This window comes from Chlorocebus sabaeus, chromosome 19 (assembly GCF_047675955.1).
Source record: "Chlorocebus sabaeus isolate Y175 chromosome 19, mChlSab1.0.hap1, whole genome shotgun sequence".
NCBI lineage: Eukaryota > Metazoa > Chordata > Mammalia > Primates > Cercopithecidae > Chlorocebus > Chlorocebus sabaeus.
The window spans coordinates 12,911,480-12,938,501 of NC_132922.1; the positions used below are offsets into that span (position 1 = coordinate 12,911,480).

Here is a 27,022-nt window from a genome sequence, read left to right on the forward strand (position 1 = left end):
AGAGGTTGTAGTGATCTAAGGTTACGCCATTGCACTCCAGCCTGGGCAATAAGAGCAAAACGCTGTCTCAAAAAGAAAAAAAAAAAATTAAAAAAAACAGCAGCAGCTGGGAGTCCCACAGAAGGAAGGAGCAGATGCCTTCTCTGTCCACACAGGGCTGAGCAAGGGTGTACTGGGATCGCTGGTAGGAGGGCAGGGCTGGCCTGGCCTGAGGTGTGGACTGTGTCTTTGGCTCTCCAGGGAGCTGCCCCACCCATGGGGCCATGGGCCTGATCTGCTCTGGCCCTCTCTCCCAGGAGCCCCCACCCCTGGCCATGTCACCTCTGCCGGTCCTCATCCAGGCAGTTGACGATAGCGTTGCGCTGCTCAATGAGGGTCACAAGCTCCTGCATCAGCACCTTCTCCCGGGCCCGGTCCTCCTCCGTCCAGTCCTTTTCTGCCCAGGGAGAAAAGTTAGGGGGCATGAGTGGTAGGAAAGCCCTCTTCCTCCCCAGGCCACCAGGAGCCACTGCCTAAGTGCTGCAGGCCAGCCCCGTGCTAAATACCACGCTAGATACTAACAGCGCAGAAAGGAAGGGCCCCGATAGGTGGGGCTTACAAGTTCTTGAGAAAAGAAGGTTGTTGACAGAAGAGACCAAGGACACCAGGCTGCCTACCAAAGAGCCTGCAAAGGGCCCCAGCAGGACCAGCAGAGCACATGCTGCAAGAACAGGGCGGCACCAAGAGTCTCATGCTTATGTTCATTCCTCCATTCAACAAATGTTCACTAGGTGGCTTCTGGCGGGAGGCAAGATTCAGGAGGGACAGAGTGGGGCAGGGGACAGGAGACAACAGGGAACCCCAGGGCTCCTCCAGCAGGAGAAGCAACATAACCCAAGTGACATACTGGGACATTTATCCAAGGCTGTGGAGGAAGGTAGACTAGAGGGGATGCTGGGGGCAGGGAGCCCAGCAGGAGGCTCCCCTGAAGCCAGGCACACCTGCCCCTCCAGCCTCCTCTCCTCTCAAGGCCCCAGCCAACCCACAGGACCACCCCCAGGGGCCCACCAGAGCCCTAGTATTTCCCCCTCCCCCAGCCTGCAGGCTCCAGGGATGAATGCCTACACTTGGCCTTCCCTCCACAACATCTACCGCCACAGGCTTCCCTGCCTTCAAATAAATATCCTAGGCCGGGCCCGGTGGCTCATGCCTGTAATCCCAGCACTTTGGGAGGCCGAGGCAAGTGCATCACCGGAGGTCTGGAGCTCGAGACCAGCCTGGTCAAATGGTGAAACCTCATCCTACTAAAAATACAAAAATTAGCCAGGCGTGGTGGTGCACATCTGAAATCCCAGATACTAGGGAGGCTGAGGCAGGAGAATTGCTTGAACCCAGGAGGTAGAGGTTGCAGTGAGCTCAGATCATGCCACTGCACTCCAGCCTGAGCAACAGAGCAAGACTCTGTCTCAAAAATAAATAAATAAATAAATAAATAAATAAATAAATAAATATCCTTAGCCAGGTGTGGTGGTGGGTGCCTGTAATCCCAGCTACTGGGGAGGCTGAGGCAGGAGAATCACTTGAACCCGGGAGGCGGAGGTTGCAGTGAGCTGAGTTCACGCCATTGCACTTCAGCCTAGGTGTCACAGTGACACTCCATCTCAAAAAAACTAATAGGCCGGGTGCAGTGGCTCACGCCTATAATCCCAGCACTTTGGGAGGCTGAGGCAGGCAGATCACGCGGTCAGGAGATTGAGACCATCGTGGCTAACATGATGAAACTCTGTCTCTACTAAAAATACAAAAAATTAGCCGGGCGTGGTGGCGGGTGTCTGTAGTCCCAGCTACCCGGGAGGCTAAGGCAGGAGAATGGCGTGAACCCAGGAGGCGGAACTTGCAGCAAGCCAAGATCGCACCACTGCACTCCAGCCTGCGTGACAGAGCGAGACTCCGACTCAAATAATAACAATAATAAATAGGGCCAGGGCTGAGCACGGTGGATCATGCCTGTAATCCCAGCACTTTGGGAGGCTGAGGTGGGTGTATCACGAGGTCAGGAGATCGAGACCACCCTGGCTAACTAACACGGTGAAACCCCGTGTCTACTAAAAATACAGCCAGGCGGGGCGGCAGGCGCCTGTAGGCCCAGCTACTAGGGAGGCTGAGGCAGGAGAATGGCATGAACCTGGGGAGGCGGAGCTTGCAGTGAGCCGAGATTGTGCCACTGCACTCCAGCCTGGGCGACAGAGTGAGACTCCGTCTCAGAAAAATAAATAAATAAATAATAAAAAATAAATAGGGCCGGGTGCAGTGGCTCGTGCCTGTAATCCCAGCACTTTGGGAGGCTGAGGCGGGTGGATCATGAGGTCAGGAGATCGAGACCATCCTGGCTAACATGGTGAAACCCCGTCTCTACTAAAAATACAAAAAATTAGCCAGGCGTGGTGGCGGGTGCCTGTAGTCCCAGTTACTCAGGAGGCTGAGACTGGAGAATGGCATGAACCTGGGAGGCAGAGCTTGCAGTGAGCCAAGATCACACCACTGCACTCCAGCCTGGGCGACAGAGCGAGACTCCGTCTCAAAAAAATAAAATAAAAAAAATAAAAATAAAAATAATAAATAAATACCCCTCCAAAATAAATAAATAAATAAATAAATATCCTGAAGCCCCCTTGGCCACTGCCCCTCTCCCCCATGGCCTCACCTTGCCAAAATTGAGGAGCAGGTGGCCCAACCTGGTTCTGGAGACAGAGCAGGGCCTCCAAATCATCACCAAAGTTTGAATCTCACTTTGCCATTTCCCATATCTGGGGTCTGGGTACATTATGTCCCCAGTCTACGTGCGGGGAAACGGAGACTCGAGGACATGAAATCTCTGACCAGTGCCACGCAGTGAAAGTGGAGCTGGCATTTGAACCCAGCAGCCTGATGCCCCCAAGCAATGGCCCTCATGGCGTACTGGACTCGGGGCCTCATACACCAGCCTCACCCTTCCAAAAGCAACATCCGGGACAGGCTGACAAGCCCAGGACACACAGCCACCACATGGGGGCTGGAGAAGCCCCGGTAAGCCCGGGGCCAGGCTAGCCAGGGAGGCAGAGGAGCCGTGCCCACTCTGGCCACAGGGCGCCGCTGTGGGATCCGAGTGGTGACCACGCCCCAGCCTCCTGGAGAGTTGGGAGTGACTCACACAAGGCAGCAGAAGCCTGGGACATTCTGTGGCTTCCCCTGGGACGTTCCAGCCTCCCAAATTCCCCAGTCAGTAGACAGTTTCCCTGCCACCATCCCCACAGTCTGGAGGGGCTGTGTGTGCAGGGACAGCCCCAGATCAGAGATGTGGATGGAAGCCCAGCCCCGTCACCCACAGCCAAGTCCCTTGACCTCTCTGGCCCTCCACTTTCCATCTGTCAACATAGCACTTGCCCAGGGCTGGCACCATGCCTGAGCCATAAGAAAGTGGTCAAAAGCCTTGGCTCCCAACTCTGGTCTCTCCACAGTCCTGGGGTCTCTGCCTGCAGCTGCGGTTCACTGCATTCCACTGTCACAGGGCATGTGAGGAGCCCTCCTCACCAAACCCCAACTCAGCCACATGGTAACCGTCAGCCATCAGCCCCTCAGAGGGTACAGAGTCCACGTCCACGGTCTTCTGGTCCCAAGAATACCCAAGGAGGTGGGGACCTTCATTCCCGTTTTACACTTGAAGCCACTGAGGCTCAGTGAGGCTAAGAATCCTGCCCAAGGTCACATAGCAAGTTAGCAGCAGAACAAGGAACAGTCTGACCCATGTACACATCAGGCCGGGCTGGTCCTGGGCCTGATCTTCATTCACTGAGAGTCCGTCGTCCCTGGTATCACGGACGTCCACAACCCACACTGTCTGTGCGGTTCCCTCTCCAATGCAGCCCCAGCCAGCTTACTGCCTGTTACAGTCTCTCCCATCCTCGGGGGTGACCCAGACAGCCCTGCCCCGCACCTCCTCCTCTGGCCCTGTCCCTAGTCTGCCTGCGCATCCCACTGGGGTTTTGTCTGCCCGCTCCCCCACTCCTCCATATCACCAGGCCCCGGGGCAGGTGCCAGGGGAGTGCCAGTGGCTGTGCTCACCTGGCTTATTGAGGAGGCACCGGAGCTCATACTCGACATCAGCCTGGCGCTGCTCCAGGTTCTGCTGCTTGAAGCTAGAGGTGGGAATAAGGTGACTCTTAACAATTCTGCCCGAGCCCCGGCTGCCCTGCCCTGCCCTGTGCTGTTACTGATGAGGGAAGAGGGTAAGGGTTCTCAGTTCTAAGCTCTACGGATTCCAGGGAGGGCTGCCCCGAGCGGATGACTCACACATAGATGAGCTCGGACTCTCGCCGCACCAGTAGGTGCTTCTCGTGGATGAGCTTGAACCAGTCCACCAGCATGTCATCCTCACGGCCCTCTGGAAGCCAGACACCCACTGAGGCCAGGGCTGGCCACCATGCCTGGCTCAGTTCCCCAGGGAATAGAGGCTCCTGCCCCCAGCCCCACCCAGCAGGCCCTCCCAGCTGCTCCCGCACCATTCAGGCCGCCACGCAGCTTCTCCTCCAGCAGCACCCCACGGTGCTCCAGGGCATCCAGCCGGCGCTCAATGGTGTCCATCTCTCCGTGGATGTCCTCCTCGGGGATGTACTGGTCAGCTTGGACCTGTCCAACAGCTCCTGGTCACCTGACGGCCAGCCGAGCGCTCCCCTGCCTGGTTGCTGCCAGGAGCCTTGCCCTCTTCTCTGGCCAGCATTGGCCACTGGTGGCTCCAGGGCCCGGGCCCTGCCCCCTACCCCAGCATGGTTAGAAGGCAGGGTCCCAGTGTAGGGAAGGGGCCAGTGTGGGGACAGCCACAACCCTGCATGCCACTGGTCCCAGCACCAACAGACACACCAGAAGGTGGCATGACTCCCTGCCCTTCACAGAAACACCTCCTCTCTGCCACTCCAGAAAGGCTATCACAATGTCAGTGAGAGTGATCTTATTACAGAGATAAACTTGAGAACACTCTAATCAGCTCAAGTAGCAGTGTATCATGAGTGCTTGATACTTGAACTTGTTAGTAACAAATTAAAGGCACCACCTACTGCTTTTGGTGGTGAAGGGCTGATCTGCTCCAAATCTCTCCGGGCTGCAAGTTAGACCTTCAAGTTGGGCCGCCCAAGAGCGCTCTCTTGAGCATCTGAGGCCAGCTGCCCAGCCAGCCAGCCTCCCTAGAGTCCCAGGGGAAGCCTGCAGCTGCGGAGTGGGAGGTGCCAGCCCAGGCCAGCCTGGTCTCAGGGGGCTCCAAGCTGGTACCTTGCGTTTGATGAGTGGGAAGCCGTGTCCTGGGGCAGGTGGCCTCACAGGCTTAGAACCCTTGGTGGCCTTCTTTGTGACTGGGGACGCTGCAGGCGATGGCTTCCGGTTAAAAGGATTCTCCTTGCAGGAGGACTAAAGGCAAGGAGACATGACACAGGGTGAGTCTGGGAAGAGGGCACGTGAGACCCCAGCAGCCTGATATTTGGGACCATGGAAAGCAGGCCGGCACTCCAGGGCCAGCAGGACACAGGCAAAGAGACAGTCTCCTCAAATTCCGTCTCTGATGCACTGAGTCATTCAATAAACTTTCTATTTCCAGGGCTCTTCTCGCCTGTCAGTTACTGCACTGGATACTTTTTACACTTTTTTGAGACAGTCTCACTCTGTCACCAGGCTGGTATGCAGCTGTGGCATAACCACGGCTCCACTGCAGCCTCAGCCTCCTGGGGCTCCAGCGATCCTCCCAGCTCAGCCTCTCGAGAAGCTGGGACTACAGGCTCGCACCACCATGCCTGGCTAATTTTTTGTATTTTTTTTTTTGTAAAGACAGGTCTCACTTTGTTGCCCAGGCTGGTCTCAAACTCCTGGGCTCAAGTGATCCTCCTGCCTGGGCCTTCCAAAGTGCTGGGATGACCACACCTGGCCTTTTTATACATTCGTGTTGAATTCTCCCGACCACCCTGCCAAGTGGGTATCACAATGCCCATTTCACAGCTGAGTAAACTCAAGTTCAGAGAGGGTTAGTCATTCGCTCACGGCCACACACTTCCCATGAGCCCAGGCTGGGATGAGAATCTGTCTGTTTCAGGGCCTGGGCAGCCATCTAGCATTGAGGGGTAGTGCTTAGAACCTTGCCCATGTGGTAGGCAGTGCCCTACTGTGCCCCAGTGGTGGGGGTGCCTGGCTGTGCTAGCCTCAGAGAAGGCAGGGGTTTCCCTAGAGGCACAGAATAGCATGGGGTTTAGGGCAAGACAGAGCTATGGTAGTTCATTCGGGCCTCATAACCACCCTCTCCCCAGTGGGGACTCTGAGGCTCAGAGAGGTGAAGGTGAAGTTCTTCGCCCAGAGTCACCCAGCCAGGAAGTGCCTGACCAGCAGATGGACTAAGAGGGTACATCCCTCCCTGCCAGAGAAAGATCTCATCCTCTGCTGCCCAGCCCAGTACCCACACACCCAGAGCCCAGGCTCTGCATTCTTCCGTGCCTCTGGGGAGACCCCTGCCCTCTCTGAGGCCAGCACAGCCGGGGCAGCCCCACCACCGGGACACGGCAAGGCCCTGCCCACCACATGGGCAATGTCACTATTTCCCAACCACTCTTCCCAGCTCACGGGAAACAGGCATCACTGTGAGCCCCTTACAGAGGCCTCACCTGAGACCTGGGACTCTCCAAGAAGCACTGACCCAGCTTTCCCTCGGCAGCTGCAGAGCAGGGGGAGGTCTGTGCCAGCTCAGGCAGAGAGGCTTTCGGGGTGGGGGCTGCTCTGGGGTTTCTGAAGCAGGGAGGGGGCCAGGGCCCAAGTCTGGGCACAGCAAGGAGCCAGGGCTTGGCTCCCACAGGGCAGCACCTACCCAATGACCCAGGGTGGCACCCGAAGGCCCCCACTGCCTCTGAAATTCTCTCCTAATCCTGGGGTGACAGTGGGACAGGGGTTCCCCACAAGGAGGTGCACTTGGGGTTCTGCCCCCTCCAACACACCCAGAGGGGCCGGCAGAGCCAAGCAGCCCAAAGCCCCTGAGCCCCTCAAAGGTTTTCAGCCTTTTCTCAGCCTCAAAACTTCAGACCAATCTTCATGCAGCCCAGGACACAAAACAGGAGAAACCGAAGCTGACTCACCCCCGTGCCCTCCACCACCAAGGAGCCAGGGAGCCTTCCGAGCACTCAGGACACTTAGTGCCAGGCAGCCCCTCACCATCTGTGGGAGCCTGAGGCCCAGAGGAGAATGGGGCCTGCTCAAGGACACACAGCAGATGGGAGGCAGAGCCGGAAGCAGTGCCCAAGAGGGTTTTGCCAGGGCCAAGGAAGGTTCAGTGGTGCCTGAGGCACATGGGCAGGGTCAGGCCACAATTTCAGTTGCCCCACAAAGGCCATCCTGCCACCCTCTACCTGGGGCCAGATGAGCCTTGGGAGCTCAGAGGCCTGCAGAGCATGGGGCCTTCCGAAGGGCCTGTGGCTGCAAGAGAGGCCCCTCATGAACTAGATGCCCGGAGGAAAGTCCTGAGCCCAGGCAACCCCCAGGTTCTCAGTATGGGGCTGAGAAATAGGTGAGCCCACAGCACACAGCATATGTGGAACAGGAGCAGCCTGGACGGGTGCCTAGCCAGACCCTCCCCACGCCCATGTCACCCAAGAAAAGACAAAGCCCAGCAAGGGAGCAGGAGGACAGGATAGGGCCACATCTGCTCTGCTCGGTAAACTCCCCCATGGCACACAACGGAAGCATCCAGGAAAGCGGTGTGTCCTGGGTCCTTCTGCCTGTTGGGGGTTGACCCCCGGCCCACTACAAACTCCACACGCAGCAGCGTGCTCATTACAACCCCTCCCCCTGAGCTGGCTGGGAGCGCCTTGGAGACAAGGGACCACAATGTCCACATGACGTGGGGAGCCCAGGCAGCCATGCACTTGGGAGGCATTCAGAAACCCCAGCTCCCCTGTTCCATGGCGGGGAGACCCAGGTCTCTGTAGAAGGGAGTCACCCCGTCCGCTCTGTGCCCTACCATGGGTCACCTTCCAAAACGACCATTACACCTATCTCCCTGAGCAGATCGTGAGCCCCTGGAGGCCAAAGACAAGGTCTTTTTTTTTCTGAGACAGAGTCTCACTCTGTCACCCAGGCTGTGGGCCATCTCAGCTCACTGCAACCTCCACTTCCCGGGTTCAAGCAATTCTGCCTCAGCCTCCCGAGTAGCTGGGATTACAGGCGCCCACCACCACACCTGGCTAATTTTTGTATTTCTAGTAAAGATGGGGTTTCACCATGTTGGCCAGGCTGGTCTCAAACTCCTATTCTCAAGTGATCCGCCTGCCTCAGCCTCCTAAAGTGCTGGGATGATAAGTGTGAGCCACTGCGCCCGGCCAGTACAGGGTTTTAATACAACTCTGCCCAGGGTCTGGCATCAGTAGAGCCTGAGTGAATGGAAGAGTGGACAGACAATACGGGATGACTAGTGGCTGGTGAATGGAACCCAAATAGGCCAGTGCAGGCGATGGGAGGCAAACAGGGGCCCTGATACCTAAGACCTGGAAGGCTATGCGTGTGGACAGGTGGATAGATGGGTGGGAGCTCTGGCAGATGGATGGAAGGATGGACAGATGGGTTTGTGCCTCAATGAACAGAGTGGGTAATGGGTAGATAGGCTGGCCAAGGCCACTCAGGAAATCAGAGGCCAGCAAAGATAGAAAAGGCCCTGGGCCGGGCGCGGTGGCTCAAGCCTGTAATCCCAGCACTTTGGGAGGCCGAGACTGGCGGATCACGAGGTCAGGAGATCGAGACCATCCTGGCTAACACAGTGAAACCCCGTCTCTACTAAAAAATACAAAAAACTAGCCGAGCGAGGTGGCGGCGCCTGTAGTCCCAGCTACTCGGGAGGCTGAGGCGGGAGAATGGCGCAAACCCGGGAGGCGGAGTTTGCAGTGAGCTGAGATCCGGCCACTGCACTCCAGTCTGGGCGACAGCGCGAGACTCCCTCTCAAAAAAAAAAAAAAAAAAAAAAAAAAAAAGGCCCTGAACAGCCAGGCGTGGTGGCTCACGCCTGTAATCCCAACACTTTGGGAGGCCAAGGCGGGTGGATCATGAGGTCAGGAGATCGAGACCACCCTGGCTAACATGTTGAAACCCTGTCTCTACTAAAAATACAAAAAAAAAAAAAAATTAGCTGGGCGTGATGGCGGCACCTGTAGTCCCAGCTACCCGGGAGGCTGAAGCAGGAGAATGGCGTGAACCTGGGAGGTGGAGCTTGCAGTGAGCCAAGATCGCGCCACTGCACTCCAGCCTGGGCCACAGAGCAAGACTCCATCACAAAAAAAAAGAGAAAAGGCCCTGGACATTTCTGCCCTGAAACCAGACCCGCATCCACTAGAGAGGATATCACTTTTAGTGAGGGTGAGGGGGTACTCACCTTTACCTGCAGCTGTGGGGACGAGCTTCCAGGGGAAGGCACGGGGCTCCTGTCTCCAACCAACAAGAGAGGTGTTGGGGTGGCGCCACTGCAGGGCTTGGCTGGCTGGGGACCTGGGCTGCCCCTGGTCCTGGGGGCAAGGCCAGGGCTGGCTTGAGGCGTTTGTTCCACTCTAGGCTCCACTAGCTCCCCAGAGGATGCCAGAGAGGAGTTGGTAGGGAGGCCGACAGGGTTTCCAGGGGTGCCAGGGGCATGGACAGCAGGCTCTGAGGAGCTCTTGGGCACAGCTGGCGGCTCCAGAAGCTCCCCACCTGCAGTCTGGCTGGAGCTCTCGGATGACAGGCTCTCCACACTGAGCGCTGGCGATGGTGTGGCTGAAGGCGGCTCCGAGTGCGAGAGGCGGGAGGCGTGGAGAGCTGTGCAGACAAGCACCAGGACACCTCACAAGGGGAGCACCACAGGGGCTTCCAGCCCCACCTCTCAGCTCCACTCTCAACAGAGCCGCAGGCAGCCCTGGAAACCCAAGCCCTCCACATCGAGACAGGGCCAAGGCCCAGGGAACAGCAAACGCCCAGCAGGATGGAAGCCGTGAGGTGCATCCAGCCACCGGAGTCCATCCTGCCCCGCCCACCTTGCATTCTGCCTGCTGCCTCCACTTCCCCACACTCCCCACAGCCCCCGTGAAGGCACCCACAGCAAAACCACCTTGGGAATGCCAGAGGAAGAGAGGCGGCCCCTCCTCTGCCCCGATCTGCAGTGCAGAGGCAGAGGGGAGGAGCACACAGCCCTCGCTGTGTCCCAGAGCCACCAGCTCTGGGACAGGCACTGCCGGGCACCAATTTCTCTCCTTGTGGCTGACAGATATGATGCTTCCAAACACATTATCTGCATTTTCTAGATGAGGCAACAGGTTCAGAGAGGAGAGGGCGCTCACCCCAGAAAGGGCTGGGATTAAATCCACTGTATCTGACTCTAGAGCTCATGCCCCTCTGCTGTACCCTGAAGCTGTCCACCACCTCCACCTAGACAGGCCAGCCTCCGCTGTCCCCTGAAGCTGTCCACCACCTCCACCTAGACAGGCCAGCCTCCGCTGGGCTCCCAGGGCTCCACTCGGACCCCCTGAGCACCTGCCTCTGCCAGCTCTGGCATGCTCTTGCCCCACTGTGTGAGGGGGTCCCATGGGACTCTCAGGGGCGGCCAGACCCAGCTGTGGTGAAGGTGAGGACCAAAAACCCAGCTCAGGGTATCAGAAGACTGGGAGAAGGTGAGGGCCAAAAACTCCAGGGTGCCTGGGTGAGGGGATAAGCACTGGACGGAGGAGGCCCAGCAGCCTGGAGCTGAGCCACCATGTCACATGGAGGACTACAGACAGACTCAGGGACAGTCAGAGTCATTACACCTGATCACACACGGCCAGGTGAGAGCCCAGGTCGCTCAGGAACTGCAGCAACAGTAACGGAGTTAGGATTCAAGCAAACCCCTCCTTTCCGTGATCCCCTCGCTGCACTGAGCACACCAATGGACAGCACATTTAACGAACATGACAGGGAGGGTGAAGAGATGGACTCAGGCCAGACTCCGTGGGTTCAAATCCTGCCTCTACAGCTTAAGCACTGAGAGGCTTTACGCAAACTACTTAGCCTCTCTGTGCCTCAGTCTCCACACCTGCAAAGTGGAGGTGATGATACCTACTCACAGGTTTGCTCTAGGATTAAATGAGAGGTCACCCATGAAACGCGCGGTGCCCGGCCTGGGAGGCTCTGCCTCACCACACCCCCACCCCAGGCCCGGGCCCCATCCCCGAGTTCCGACTGTCAGGAGAGCTCCAGGAAAGGCACTTACCCAGTGGGGATGCGCTGGGAGCGCGGGGGGCAGGGCGCTTCTTTGTCTTCGGGCTGCTGGTAGGGGTAATGCCGTACCAGGGGTGCAGGGACTTCGGTGTGGACTCCAGGTGGCCCAGGGCAGGGCTGGTGGCCAGGCTGGGTGCAGCCGGAGCCTCTTCCTCCTCGTCCTCCTCCTCCTCCTCAAAAGGGTTATAGGGTTTGGGCTCCAGGCTGGCCGCTGGGCTCGGCTGGGCCACCTCCTCGGTGCCTCCATTCTCCACCTGCCTGCTGTCCTGGCTTGGTGGCCCAGGGCTGCTGCTTGGGGGAAGTGGGGCTGGCTTCTTCTTTGGTTCTGCCTGCACCAGCGTGATCCATGGGGGGTCCTTCCTGGGGGCTGGTGTCCTGGAGGGAGTGGGGAGGCAGCAGAAACCATTAGCAGAGGCAAGGGGTCAGCTTCCTTCTCTCGACAGTTTTGAGGCCACTTCAAATGGGGTGGATGAGAAACGGCCGTTTCCCTTCTCCCACCCCCAGCACCATGGGGCCAGTCTGAAATGGACTGTTATAGTCACAGCCCTTGAGGCCCAGAGAATGTGAACCTTCAAGTCACAGAGCTACTGTTAACCCAGCCCAGGAAAGGATCGATGAGGGACTCTATCATCTACAACCCATGTAACCTGGGAAAGTCACCTGCTCGCCCTCTGTATTAGTCTCTCCTTCCACTCAGTGGGGACCTTAATAATCCTTGCCTCACAGGGTTGGTGTAAGGATGCAGTGAGCTATGGAGTCCAGCACTGGGCAGGGCACCAGGGCACCTGCTGAGTGCCAGGGGCTCAGTAAACATTAACAACTGGCACAGCCATGGCCCACCTGGCTCCCTACAGACCGACCACATAGGGGAAGCGTGGCCCCCAAATAACAGCTGAAGTAGATGTCCGCCACATGAAGCAGGGTCCCATGCTGCAGGACCTGAGGGACAGGTACTACAGCTGAGCTTTTCCAGGTCTTTCTATACTCTGCTGTTAAGCCTCAAATCAACTCTATAATCAAGGCTAGGCCTCCCACGTTACAGGCAAAGGAGCTTGGAGAGATGACGGGAACCAGAGGTGGCTGCCTGCACCGGGTACTGCCCACAGGACCAGGCACCTGGGGAGGGGGCCGGGCAGTGGCTGCAAGAATCCCAGGGTGAGCCTCAGGAGAGGAGGTGTGGGCCCAGCTCTCCTTCCCCTCCTGAGCCCCACGCTGCTCATCCACAGGAAGCCTCTCTCCCACCCGGCCCCAGAGTACCCCAATTCCCACCACCAGGGCCTCTGAAGCAGGAACGCCCCTCAGGGATCAACATACCCCTCAGATGGCTTTGGTGTCCCCCTCGGCTTGGGGACAGGCGGTTCGTGCAGTCTTCCTACATGGGAAATGATAGTGAGCCAGGCCTTCATGGGCAGCAGGAGGTGGGCACCCAGGGAGCCAGCCACAGCAGCTGCCTCCCCAGGAGCACCCCGCCTTCCTCCTACACCCTCGCACCTCCCCAGCCCAGCCCATGGAAATTAGATAAGCACCCAGGTGGCTGAGAACAGTCAGGGGTCAAGGCCAGGCCACCTGAGATCCCATTTGCATTTCATTTGAGACGACGCAACCCAAATCCCCTCAGACACCCCCCCAGTGTGGGCGGAAAACATCATCTCAGTTCAGCCGGGGAGCCACCTCCTCCTGGAAGTCCGGGACTCCTGAGTGTCCTCCACGAATCCCATAACAGCCCCTGCTCCCCTCCTCCAACTTCACAAGACTTCCAAAATCCACTGAAACCCGTGCCTCTGTGCCTGTCTCCACCTCAACGCTGGGAGCGCCCTGAAGGCACAGATAGGCCTGAACAGTATTCTGTGTCCCCAGCGGCCAGCTCAGATCCAGCCTCCACGAGAGCTGAACAAACAGAATGTTCTGGTGCAAGTCGCAGGGTGACCCTGGGAGTCTCTCACCCCGTGGCCACCAATGCCTTCCCTAATGGAATGATAAGGGCTGCCCAGCAGCCCTTATACAAGGAGTCTCAATCCTACAAGCTCACTGAAACCCGGGGAGGTCATCTGGGAGCATTTCACAATGTGGGGCTGGGGGAGAATGCACCCACAGAATGAGCCAAGGGTCTCCACTGCAGCTCACACTGGCTCCGGGGCCCACCTGACCCCTCTGCTCTCCCCCAAGCCCCTGAGGTCTCCCCTTCCAGACATGGGCAAGCATAGAGGCTGGGCTTGGAGGTCACCTGCGGTGTGCCTGTGGATGGGCCAGGACACACAGGAAGGACACCAATGTGCAGAGTCCCAGAGACCTCGGGGACACACGGGCACACTTGGAGTGGCACTTACTACCCACCCTGAAACTAAAGCCCACAAAAACAGATGCAAAAAAGCGCATGCAGAGGAAGGCAGCATAGGGGTGGGGCCTGGGTCTGTTTTCTTTGCACCATCCCAGCATGGAGAATAGAGCACAGCAGAGGCCGCAGGAACTCGGCATTTGTGGCAGGAATTAATAACCTCAGAAACAGGCCAGGCACGGTGGCTCACACCTGTAATCCCAGCACTTTGGGAGACCAAGGCAGGTGAATCACCTGAAGTCAGGAGTTCGAGACCAGCCTGGCCAACATGATGAAAACCTGTTTCTACCCAAAAATACAAAAATTAGCCAGGCACAGTGGTATGCCCCTATAGTCCCATCTACTTGGGAGGCTGAGGCAGGAGAATCGCTTGAACCTGGAAGGCAGAGGTTGCAGTGAGCCAAGATCGTGCCATTGCACTCCAGCCTGGATGACAGAGTGAGAGTCCGTCTCAAAAAAAAGTAAAAAGTAAGAGCCGGGTGCAGTGGCTCATGCCTGTAATCCCAGCACTTTGAGAGGCTGAGGTGGGCGGATCACCTGAGGTCGGGCATTCGAGACTAGCCTGGCCAACATGGTGAAACCTCATCTTTACTAAAAATACAAAAATTAGCTGGGCTGTGGTAGCCTGTAATCCCAGCTACTCAGGAGGCTGAGGCAGGAGAACTGATTGAACCCGGGAGGCGAAGGTTGCAGTGAGTCGAGATTGTGCCATTGCACTCCAGCCTTGGTGACAGAGTGGGATTCCGTCTCAAAAATAATAGTAATAGGTTGGACGCCGTGGCTCATGCCTATAATCCCGGCACTTTGGGGGGCCGAGGCAGGGAGATCACCTAAGGTAGGGAGTTCAAGACCAGCCTGACCAACATAGAGAAACCCTGTCTCTACTCCGTCTCTACTGAAAAAAAAAAAAAAAAAAAATACAAAATTAGCCGGGCATGGTGGCGCATGCCTGTAATCCTAGCTACTCGGGAGGCTGAGGCAGGAGAATCACTTGAACCCAGGAGGTGGAAGTTGCAGTGAGTTGAGATCGCGCCACTGCACTCCAGCCTGGGGGACAAGAGCAAAACTCCCATCTCAAAATAAATAAATAAATAAATAACAACAACCTCAAAAACACAGGCAGTCCTCAACACAGCACAGTACACAGCAGCACAGCCAGAGAGGGGCTGGCAAACACTCCCAGACACACAGACTTCAGTAGTGCACTGCCATCCAGTGCACCTTGCCCCGACTGCACCCTGCTCACCGTTCACGAGGCTGCTGCTGCCAGCCTGCTCCACCAGGTTCTCCTGCTGCAGACTGGAGCGGGGCCGGGGCGTGGGGGGTGCTGGGGCGATGCTCTCGGAGGCCTTCCTGGGGGCGGGGGTGGGGCGGCCTGCAGAGGTGCTAGCCAGCTCCTGTGGTTTGCCAGGAACCCGGGGTTTGGTAGGGATCTGGGGCCGGGCCTCAGGGCTGGCCTTGGGTCCATCGGCCTCAGCCCCTGCAGGAGCACTGGAGCTGGGGTTGCCTCCTGGAACATCCTTGGCATCTTCTGCAAGTTGCTGCTGGTGCTGCTGCTTTGGCTGTGAGAAAGGCCCAGGCCTGGTCCCTGACCACGTCCCCGGGCCCAGCCTGGCACAGTGTTCTGCACACACAAAGGTGCCCTCCTCGGGCCCATTCTCATAAGCCCCAGGGAGCAGGGTGCTGGAGCACCGCCGACACCTGGCAGGGGACAGGACAGGGGTTCACTTAGCCAGGCAACCAGGCCCAGCCACTGGCTACCCCTCCAGCCGTACCCAGGGCTGTCTCCTCCCTTCCCTCCTCCCAACTGCCAGCCAAGCTCCAGGCTTCATACTCTAGACTTCTCAGAGGATAAAGAAAACAGTAACTGTCAGAAGCATAGTGGAACAATAAAATCACAAAATCACACAAAATCAGCAACAGAAGTTGTGAAACATGCCTTCAGTTTATGCTACAAGAGGAAGAAGCCAAAGGTCCCCCCGAGAGGTGGCATCCAGTGAATGGCTGCATCCAGGAGCAGCTCAGGAAAATAAAGCGGTGGGTTTTACCCAATCAGGTGGTGTTTTGTGTTTTCTTTTCTTTTTATTTCTTTTTCTTTTTGAGATGGAGTCCCACTCTTGTTGCCCAGGCTGGACTGCAATGGTGTGACCTCAGCTCACTGCAACCTCCGCCTCCCGGGTTCAAGCGATTCTCCTGCCTCAGCCTTCTGAGTAGCTGGGATTACAGGCATCTGCCGCCATGCCTGGCTAATTTTTTTTTGGTATTTTTAGTAGAGACGGAGTTTCACCATGTTGGCCAGGCTGGTCTCAAACTCCTAACCTCAAGTGATCCACCTGCCTACGCCTCCCAAAGTGCTGGGATTACAGGCGTGAGCCACCGCTCTCGGCTATGTTTTGTTAATGAAATAGAATAAGATACAATGTATAAGACTGTATCATACAGGAAAGGCCAAATAGTGCTTTGTGAAACTCTTACTCCAGCTGTGCCTCTACTTACACAGTTTTATTTCAGGTAAATATTTACATCTAGTCACAGTGTCAAGTGTATTTTTTACTGGGAGTTACTATAAAAAGTTTCTTTTTATTTTTGAGGCATGGTCTCACTGTCACCCAGGTTGGAGTACAGTAGTGCAGTCATAACTCACTGCAGCCTCAAACTCCTGGGCTCAAGTGATCCTCCTGCCTCTGTCCTTTGTCTCCCAAGTGCCTAAGACTACAGGTGTGTGCCACTACACTTGGCTAATTTTTTTTTTTTTGTTTTGAGATGGAGTCTCGCTCTGTCGCCCAGGGTGGAGTGCAGTGGCCGGATCTCAGCTCACTGCAAGCTCCGCCTCCCAGGTTCACGCCATTCTCCTGCCTCAGCCTCCCAAGTAGCTGGGACTACAGGCGCCCGCCACCATGCCTGGCTAATTTCTTTGTATTCTTAGTAGAGACGGGGTTTCACCATGTTAGCCAGGATGGTCTAGATCTCCTGACCTCGTGATCCACCCACCTCGGTCTCCCAAAGTGCTGAGATTACAGACGTGAGCCACCATGCCCGGCCTTTTTTTTTTTTTTTTTTTTTTTAATTTTTTTGTAGAGATGAAGTCTCATTATGTTGCCCAGGCTGGTCTTAAACTCTGGACCTCAAGCGATCCTCCCATGTCGGCCTCCCAAAGTGCCAGGATTATAGGCATGAGCCACCACACCCAGCTCCGGCCTGTAAAAAGTTTCTAAAACACTGCCCTGGTGGCCAGATGTGACTGTGTTGGTAGAGTCTGTTCCCTCCTTGAGATTTTTCCCCACGACACCCCAATTCTGCAATCAGGTTCCAGGGTTCCAGCACCAGTTGCCCCCCACTCAGGGGCACACTCAACCAGATCAAGGGCATGATGCCACTGCCAGCTTCCCTTGACTATTCAATTTCCTCTTTTGGTTTCATTTTTGAAACATATAAAATGTTTTCATTAATTTTTTAAGTTTTTGTACTTTTCTTGCCGCTTATATGACTCTTAAAATCTGGCTTCCCTTGGAAGCCATACACTTAAAGCAAGTTGTTAATGTAATTTTTTAAAACTTCAAGCAGGGTATAGAAGCACATGCCTACAGTCCTGGCTACTTGGGAGGGTGAGACAGGAAGATCACTTGAGCCCAGGAAGTTGAGACCAGCCTCGGCAACATAGTGAGACCCATCTTAAAAGAAAAAAAAATTTTTTTTTTGAGACAGAGTCTCACCCTGTCGCCCAGGCTGGAGTGCAATGGTGTGATCTCAGCTCACTGCAACCTCCACCTTCCGGGTTCAACCAATTCCTGCCTTAGCTTTCCGAGTAGCTGGGATTACAGGTGCCTACCACCATGCCCAGCTAATTTTTGTATTTTAGTAGAGACGAGGTTTCACCATGTTGATCAGGCTCATCTCAGACTCCTGACCTCAGGTGATTCACCTTCCTCGGCCTCCCAAAGTGCTGGGATTACAGGCATGAGCCACCATGCTGAGCCAAAAAAAATTTTTTTAAGCTAAAATATTTTCTTTTCTTTTTTATTTTTTTTTTAGATGGAGTCTCGCTCTTTTTGCCCGCGCTGGAGTGCAGTAGCGCGATCTCGGCTCACTGCAACCTCCGCCTCCCGGGTTCAAGCAATTCTCCTGCCTTAGCTTCCTGAGTAGCTGGGATTACAGGCGCCCGCCACCACGCCAAGCTAATTTTTGTATTTTTAGTAGAGATGGGGTTTCACCATGTTGGTCAGGCTGGTCTCGAACCCCTGACCTCGTGATCCACCCACCTCGGCCTCCCAAAGTGCTGGGATTACAGGCGTGAGCCACTGCGCCCAGCTCAAATATTTTATTTTCTTTCTTCAATGGCCTTTTTTTTTTTTTTTTTTTTTTGAGACAGAGTCTCGCTCTGTCACCCAGGCTGGAGTGCAGTAGCATGATCTCAGCTCCCTGTAACCTCAGCCTCCTGGGTTCAAGCGATTCTCCTGCCTCAGCCTCTCAAGTAGCTGGGATTAGAGGTGTGCACCACCACGCCCGGCTAATTTTCAATGGCTTTTAAAGTACACATGGCTTTTAAAGTGCTCCTTCATCATCACCCAGTAATCCTCAAAGAGCCTGGGCGCTGGAAGGAGAACCCCTGTGCTCTAGCCCTGTTTCCATCTCGAATCATGTGGGTGAGCGAGTGCTTTTCCCCTCACTAAGCCTTGATTTGCTCATCAGTAAAATGGGGATAAGCCAGGGGCTCTGGTGCGAAGGGACTGGCAAGGTGTGCCTGGCGCACTGTGTGTGCTGAACCCATGGTAGCACCCTCCCTGGTTTTGGGGGTAACAGGCGGCCCTGGCCACTCACCGGAAGCAGTGGCGGTGGTACAGCCTGCCGTCAGCCAGGTAGCGCTGTACCAAGTGCACATGCTGCTGGCAGGCCGCGCACTTGCTGCTGGGGGTCTGGCCGGTGGCCTGCTCTGACAGGCTGCCTGAGGAGAGCTCCTCGCCCTGCAGAGAACGAGGTGGGGAGGTTGGAAGCAGGACACGGTCACCAGCCATCTTGTTCACGTCACGTCCCTCTCCCTCCCTCCAACGGCCACCGTCACTCAAGTGTGCACCAGGTTTCGTGGTGGAAATGGACTTCATCAGGGCCCCAGGAGGGGCAGAGGGCAGGAGGCTGCCACTGTCTCCCAGGTGAGGAAGCCAAAGCCCAGAAAGGGGGAAAGCCTTATTCAAGGTCACTGAGCCAGTGTGGAAACACGAAAATCCTGACTTCCGGTTTCTGAGGCTTCCTTCCCCCAAGGAAGGCAGCTCCTGGCTGTGCAGCTCCTTCCCCTTGGCGGCTCCTGCCCCCTTCTCCTCCCCTTTGGGGAGCCCCCCCTGACAGGTTCCTGTCCTCCCAGGCCCACTTCAGCTGCCTTTTCTGTTCTCTCCTAGAACTGTCATGGATTTAAATCCCAGTTTCTCTATGTCCAAGCTCAGTGAACCTGAGCAAGCTGCTTGAGTGTGGGCTTGGGCACCCCCTGCAGAATGAAACTGTATAACCCCCGCCAGCCTCGGCCCCATGTACCTTCATGGGGACCCCGCCCTGGGGCTAGCTCCCTCCAGCAAGGAGCGGATGGAAGCAGGAGGGGAAGGCCCTTTATACACTGTAAGGTGCTGTCCAGATGTGAACGGCTGGTGTCACTTCCTCTAAGCCCTTCAAACAGGTGACTGGCAGTTGGCCCCCACTTCCTTGCTGAGTAACCTTGGACAAATGACTAAACCTCACTCAGCCTCAGTTTCCTCATCTGAGTATCAGGGCCCATAATGCTGACCTCCCTGGGTTGTTGAGAGGATTAAAGGAAATCAAGCCGGGAATTTCAGAGCTGTCTCCACAGGAATCAAGGGGAATCTTTGCTTTACTACGTATGTAACTCCTGACAGTCCCATGATGGTGAAATCAGCATTGTGGACCGCCCTCTCTCCCCTTGCCAGAGCTGGTATCTCCTGACCCCACCTGAGCCCTGGAGAAGGAGGTAGGGCTCCCTGCCCACAGAATGGGACTGGCCTCCTGAGCCATGCCTCACTGCCCCAGTCAGGGACACCTGTTCCCAAAGCCAGTGTGGCAGGGACAGAGAACAAGCACCCTCTGAACACTGTCAGGGCTAACTTCCTCACATGACCCAGTCACTGCAATGATAGTTGTCCACATAACTCACTCCCTCCACCCCTGGCCCTCCCACCTCTCCAGGGATCTGCCTACCTGAGCCACATCTTCTGGTTCCGCTGAAGTGGGAGCTACAGATGGCGGGGAACAGGGTGCCAGGCCCTTTCTGGGTGGTGAGACACCAGCTGCCAAGAGATGGGAAAGGGGCCCTGAAGCAGGTGGAGATCCTGGAGTCCCAGGAGGTCCCAACCTGGCCGAAGATTTGAGACCTGTAGCCATCACCTTAAGGCAGACCACCTCATACAGTGGGACAGGAGCTGGCTCCCACTTCACGCAGACCCGGGGACACCTCCAGTTTTCAGGTAAGTGCTGAGGGCAAGCCACTGAACCTCACTGAACCTCCATCAGATGGGGAGAGTGGCTCCTACTGCACATAGCCAATCCGAACAATGGTGCAACAGTACGATCACAGAACACAGCACCCACGTGTGGCTGCACCAGCAGCTTCCCCGCCACCAGGGTAGAAGAGGTGAAGGGAAGGAAAAGAAAGGAACCACATGATGTTGGCCTGACAGCTCAGGAAAGGGGCTGCCTCCTTGGGGTTGACAAGGAGCTGTCCTGCCTATCCCCAAGTGGGTATGGGGGGCCAGATCCTGGCCTGCACACCCCCTCACCAGAACAAACCCACCCACCCTGGGTTCCTCTAAGACTCAGTTCCTCAGGCCGGGAGCAGTGGCTCACACCTGTAATCCCAGCACTTTGGGAGGCTGAGGTGGGCGGATCACTTGAGGCCAGGAGTTCAAGACCAGCCTGGCCAACATAGTGAAACCCCCATCTCTACCAAAAATACAAAAATTAGCTGGGTGTGGTAGTGCGCGCCTATAATCACAGCCACTCAGAAGGCTAAGGCAGGAGAATCGCTTGAACCCGGGAGGTGGAAGTTACAGTGAGTAGAGATCGCACCACTGCACTCTAGCCTGGGCGACCAAGCAAGACTGTCTCAAAAAAAAAAAAAAAAACCAAAGAAATTCAACAACACTATGGTTGATGCCAGGAGTGGCTGCAGCTGACTGGGGAGAGGCCCTTAGAAGCCACACGAAGAAGCTGGACTTCATCCTGACATTACTCCCCAACCCCTTTCTGATTTCGCACAGCCCCTGGGCTTCCTTCAATCATGCCCTGGCTCCCTGAGCAGGCTGCAGCTCCTCCAGGGCAGGGGTCCATCTGCTGTGCCCAGGATCACTGGTACCCACTGAGCGTGGTGGCACAGCAGAACACTCAGCACAGCACCACAACATCTCAGCCAGGGGCAGGCTCCAAAGTTACCCAGTCTGGTAAAAAGTCAAGGCTAGTCAGGCCAGGCGCGGTGGCTCACGCCTGTAATCCTAGCACTTTGGGAGGCCGAGGTGGGCGGATCATGAGGTCAGGAGATCGAGACCATCCTGGCTAACACGGTAAAACTCTGTCTCTACTAAAAATGCAAAAATTAGCCGGGCGTGGCGGTGGGTGCCTGTAGTCCCAGCTACTTGGGATGCTGAGGCAGGAGAATGGCATGAACCTAGGAGACAGAGCTTGCAGTGAGCCGAGATCGCGCCACTGCACTCCAGCCTGGGCGACAGAGCGAGACTCCATCTCAAAAAAAAAAAAAAAAGTCAAGGCTAGTCAAAGTCACTCTTGAAATGCCTCCACTTGCCCAGAAAGTACAGTTCAGGACCATCTGGGGGAGTCGAACAGTCAGCTTTGCCTCCAGAGTTGGAACACATCACTGTTTCCTTTGCTTAAGCAGCAGATGGGATAAAAATGGTTTGTATTTAGGAGCCAAGTTGTATGAAAGGCACAAACTGTACCTTTTTTTTTTATTACAAAAGGCAGATTTATTAGAGAAGGTATGAAAATACATTGCGAGGTTGACAATACGGGCAGCATAACAGAGAAGGGACTGTCTGCCATAAACTGTACCTTCATCAATGAGAATCCCTGCAGGGTGAGGGAGCGCCCGTGCCCACGCTCAGCACAGTAAGCTGGGCCCACCAGGGCTGCCCCTGCCTACCAGGCTGCCCAGAGAGGGCCAACAAATGAGCTGGGCACCACCAACAGCTCCCCGCACCCCCCGCCCACCCCCCGCCACAGAGTCCCAGAGAAGAGCTCAGTAGAGAGAGATTCAGGTTTGGTCACAAGGAAGGTTGTGGGCTAAGGCTGAATTGCAATTTGAAGGAAGCCAGCTAAACGCTGATCAATGGAATAAGAATAAGAATACTAATCTTGGCTGGGCACAGTGGCCCACACCTGTAATCCCAGCGCTTTCGGAGGCCAAGGTGGGTGGATCACTTAAGGTCAGAAATCCCAGACCAGCCCGGCCAACATAGTGAAACCCCATCTCTACTAAAAATTCAAAAATTAAGCCAGGCATGGTGGTGCATGCCTGTAATCCCAGCTACTTGGGAGACTGAGGCATGAGAATCGCTTGAATCTGGGAGGCAGAGACTGCAGTCTGCCAAGGTTGTGCCACTGCACTCCAGCCTGGATGACAGAGCGAGACCCTGTCTCAAAAAAAAAAAAAAAAAAAAAAACTAATCTAAATACATGCTAAACACAGGTTTATACATTTCCTCATTTACTCCTCAAGTCAACCCTGTGAGATGGGTGTTATTCCTACCCTAACTGCAAAAGGGAAATGGAGGCAGAGTAGTTAAATAACTGACCCATGGTCACCCAAAGAGGAAATGGCAGTGAAAATTTTGAGTCCCTGTTTTTAACCTCAACCTTAGACCTCCTCTCACCAAAGCCTCTGAGGTCTGGAAATACTTTCATTTTGTTTTCTATTAAAATATACACAATGTTATTAGTTCAATTATTTTAATCCCTAGTGTTACATCGGGGGAAGGGGTATAACATATTATTTTAATTTTTCTGCTTTTGCCACATTCTAAGTTTTCCTATTTTGTTTATTTTTTGTGTTTAGGGATGGTGTCACGCTCTGTTGCCCAGGCCGGAGTGCACTGGCATGATCATAGCTCACCGCAGCTTCCAACTCCTGGCTTCAAGCAAACCTCCCACCTCAGCCTCCCAAGTAGCTAGGACTACAGGTGTGCCACCACTATGCCTGGTTAATTTTTTTATTTTTATTTTGGTAGAGACAGGTTCTTGCTATGTTGCCCAGGCTGGTCTCAACAACAATCCGCCCACCTCGGCCTCCCAAGGTGCTGGGATTACAGGCATGAGCCACTTCACCCGGCTCTTTTCTTTATTTTCTAAAGTGATTTATTTACGGCTGGGCATAGTGGTTCACGCCTGTAATCTCAGCACTTTGGGAGGCCAAGAAGGGTAGATCCTTTGAGTTCAGGAGTTCAAGACCAACCTGGGTAACATGGTGAAACTGCACCTCTACTAAAAATATAAAAATTAGCTGGGTGTGGTTGCATGCACCAGTAGTCCCAGCTTCTCAGTAGGCTGAGGTAGAAGGATCACTGGAGCCCAGGAAGGTTGAGGACGTATTGAGCTGTGATCATGCCACTGCACTCCAGCCTGGGCAACACAACAGAGTAAAACCCTGTCTCAAAAAATATATATATATATATATATGTGTGTGTGTGTGTATACACATATGTACATATATATGTATGTGTGCGTATGTGTATATACACGTGTGTATATACATTTAATTTTATATATATATATATAATGAAAGAAAAGATGGCTGGGTGCAGTGACTCAAGCCTGTAATCCCAGCACTTTGGGAGGCTGAGGTGGGTGGATCACCTGAGGTCAAGAATTCGAGACCAGCCTGGCCAACATGGCGAAACCCCATCTCTACTAAAATTACAAAAATTACCTGGGTGTGGGGGCGGGTGCCTGTAATCCCAACTATTTGGGAGGCTGACGCAGAAGAATCGCTTGAACCTGGGAGGTGGAGGTTGCAGCGAGCCAAGACTGCACCATTGTACTCCAACCTGGGCAAGAAGAGTGAAACTCCATTTCAAAAAAAAAAAAAAAAAGGAAAGAAACCTCTGACTTCATAAAACTGTTTAAAGAGTTGGCCCAGGGCCAGGCGCAGTGGCTTATGCCTGTAATCCTACCACTTTGGGAGGCTGAGGCGGGCAGATTGTTGTTGAGACCAGCCTGGGCAACGTAGCAAGAACCTGTCTCTACCAAAATAAAAATAAAAAAATTAACCAGGCATAGTGGTGGATCACCTGAGGTCAGGAGTTCGAGACCAGCCTGGCCAAAGTAGCGAAACCCTATCTCTACTAAAAACACAAAAAGTAGCCGGACATGTTGGTGCATGCCTATAATCCCAGCTACTCAGGAAGCTAAAGCAGGAGAATCGCTTGAACCCCGGGGGCAGAGGTTGCAGTGAGTTGAGTTCACGCTATTGCACTCCAGCCTAGGCAACAAAAGCAAAACTCCCTATCAAAAAAAAAAAGAGTTGGGCCAGGACTGTCCAGACTGAGAGCAGAGGCAGGAGGGAGGGGCTGAAACGGGCTCTACTCAGACCCAGGGGCAGCAGGAACCCAGCGTAGGATTCAGGACACCTGGATTCTCGACCCAGCTGTTCAGTTTGTCTGCTGTGTGATCTTGAGCTCCTTGCTTCCCCTCTCTGGGCCTATTTCCTCTCTGCAGAAGGGGAGGCCCAGCTGTCCCCAAGAGAGGTTCTTGCATGGGAATGCCCAGTGACCTCACTCAGAACCAAGGTCACCTTGTAGCCCCTGCAACTCCGGTTCCCCAGTTCCCCAGCCTCTCAGCTCTTAGTCACTTCTGTGGAAGACAGCACGGCAGCCTCACCAGACAGGGCCACTTCCCTGCTGGAGGAAAAACCCAAGGAAGTGTCTGCAAACAGGAAGTGAGGGTAGGTGCCGGGGAGGTGGACTCCATGCTGCAGATGAACTCAACCTGCTGTGTCTCCTCTGATGTGATTGTGTTCATTTTCTGGTGGATGTGTTTGGTGTCTGTCTCCCCCATGGGAATTCAGCAGCGATTACATTCACAGCTGCAACCCCAGAGCCCAGCACAGGGCTCTTTTATTCAAGAAATATTTCAGGCCAGGCACCAGCGGCTCACGCCTGTAGTTGCAGCACTTTGGGAGGCCGAGGCAGGCGGATCACTTGAGGTCAGGAGTTCAAGACCAGCCTGGCCAACATGGTGAAACCCCATCTCTACTAAAAATACCAAAAATTAGTCAGGCGTAGTGGCGGTTGCCTGTAAGCACAGCTACTCAGGAGGCTGAGACAGGAGAATCGCTTAAACTCCGGAGGTGGAGGTTGCAGGGAGACAAGATCGCGCCATTGCACTCTAGCCTAGGCAATAAGAGCGAAACTCCGCCTCAAACAAAAAAAAAAAAAAGAAAAAGAAAAAGGGGGACCAGGCACGGTGGCTCACGCCTGTAATCCCAGCACTTGGGGAGGCCAAGGCAGGCAGATCACGAGGTCAGGAGTTCGAGACCAGCCTGGCCAACATGGTGAAATCCTGTCTCTACTAAAGACACAAAAAAGGCCGGGCGCGGTGGCTCAAGCCTGTAATCCCAGCACTTTGGGAGGCCGAGATGGGTGGATCACGAGGTCAGGAGATCGAGACCATCCTGGCTAACGCGGTGAAACCCCGTCTCTACTAAAAAATACAAAAAACTAGCCGGGCGAGGTGGCAGGCGCCTGTAGTCCCAGCTACTCGGGAGGCTGAGGCAGGAGAATGGCATAAACCCGGGAGGCGGAGCTTGCAGTGAGCTGAGATCCGGCCACTGCACTCCAGCCCGGGCGACAGAGCAAGACTCCGTCTCAAAAAAAAAAAAAAAAAAGACACAAAAAATTAGCTGGGCGTGGTGCTGGGCACCTGTAATCCCTGCTACTTGGGAGTCTGAGGCAGGAGGTTAAACCCAGGAGGCAGAAGTTGCAGTGAGTTGAGATCGTGCCATTGCACTCCAGCCTGGGTGACAAAGCGAGACTCCATCTCAAAAAAAAAAGGGCAAAACTCTAGAAATATTTCATGAGTGAATGAATGAATAAGTAAATGAATGATATACTCCTCAGTAGCCTGTTTGCAACTCAGAAAACCAGTAGCAAGCATCAAACATCCCCAGGGCCACCCCCTGGGCCAGCCTCCATGAAAGGCTGAGTCCCCCTCTCACCTTGGCCAGGACTGGAGAAGTGGTTGTAATACTGGGACACATAGGTCATGATGCTGAGGCAGTCAGGGACGCTCATGGAGACCATGTCACTGGGGTCCAGGAGAGCGGGGATCCCCAGCTCCTTCTCAGCCACTTCAAAGGCCTGGGGTGGTGACAGGTGCAAGGGTGGGAGCAGCCACAGCAGGAAGAGGAGGCCGAGGAGGAGGCAGCGTTAGGGGGCTACCCTCAGCCTAGGCCCAGCTCCCCTCGGTGGGATGGGGTGACTGTGGGCTCCCCTCAGTATCAATCCCATCCAAGCGCCACAGGACGGCCTAGAGAGAGGGGAAACCTGGTGCTCCATGCATGAGGGGGTTGGTGGGAAGTAGAGGGTGGGGAGAGGTGCAGCCAGGGCCGGTGTACAAGGGCAGCCACCCTGCAAGACCCCTGCCCTCCCCACCAAACACACACACACACACACACATACACACACACACATACACACACAGAGCCTCTTGGGCTTCCATCTGTCCAGGAACTTACCAAACGGTTATTCTCGAAGACATTGTCCTTGGAAAGCGAATCAAAATCTCTGCAAGAGGCAAAGGGAGGATGATTGGTCAAGAGGGGAGGTGACTGGGGAATAGGGGCAGGGTCAGAGTCAGAAACGAGCTGAACAGAAAAGACCTTGTCCCGGCCAGCATCAGCCTCAGCAGGGTTGCTGGGGAGAGTCTGTGGATTACTGGGGGGGAAACTGAGGCAGCAAACACTTGCTAGAGCTGGAGCTGCCAGGGCAGGGCAGGGCGTGAGCTCACAGGCCCTGGAGGCATCCAAGCAGAGGCTGGGAAATCACTGAGATTTGCCCAAGCTTTCAAGCTTGAGATCCCTTCCGTCTTTCCAGGAAGCCACCTCTGGAGTCCGTGGCAAAGACACAACGAAGACCCGCATGTGACCTCACCCAGGGCGCGGTGCTGGGCTCTGCTGTCTCATTTACTTTCTTTTCATAGCAACTCTGTTTGGCAAGAATCAATCTCATTTTACAGATGAGGACACTGAGTCCTGGAGAAAGGAAGCCACCAGCCCTGGGAATCCACGTCTCGCCCTTCCACTGCTCACAGGCCCCTGCAGATGTATCACGTACTTGGAGAAGCCACACCGATTTGCTGAATCCCAACCCAGTCCCGCCTGCAGATGAATGTTTTCCATAATGGGGCCACGAATAGAAGAACAAGTTTGAACCA

General features: G+C 55.0%; 1 protein-coding gene across 3 annotated transcripts in view; it reads right to left on the minus strand.

Annotated features, from left to right (window-relative positions):
- Positions 1–27,022, minus strand: part of MICALL1 (MICAL like 1) — a 35,951-nt gene that overhangs the window by 3,721 nt on the left and 5,208 nt on the right. For all 3 annotated transcript variants that reach the window (XM_007975723.3, XM_073006722.1, XM_073006723.1), the window contains 13 exons: positions 26,325–26,373; positions 25,806–25,947; positions 19,784–19,872; positions 18,404–18,546; positions 14,832–15,286; positions 12,565–12,622; positions 11,243–11,625; positions 9,401–9,816; positions 5,281–5,415; positions 4,518–4,644; positions 4,309–4,399; positions 4,081–4,154; positions 322–436 (listed from right to left, as the gene is read on the minus strand). In XM_007975723.3, the coding sequence (XP_007973914.3) occupies positions 322–436; positions 4,081–4,154; positions 4,309–4,399; positions 4,518–4,644; positions 5,281–5,415; positions 9,401–9,816; positions 11,243–11,625; positions 12,565–12,622; positions 14,832–15,286; positions 18,404–18,546; positions 19,784–19,872; positions 25,806–25,947; positions 26,325–26,373 (2,277 nt within the window). The remainder of the gene's footprint in view (positions 1–321; positions 437–4,080; positions 4,155–4,308; positions 4,400–4,517; positions 4,645–5,280; positions 5,416–9,400; positions 9,817–11,242; positions 11,626–12,564; positions 12,623–14,831; positions 15,287–18,403; positions 18,547–19,783; positions 19,873–25,805; positions 25,948–26,324; positions 26,374–27,022) is intronic.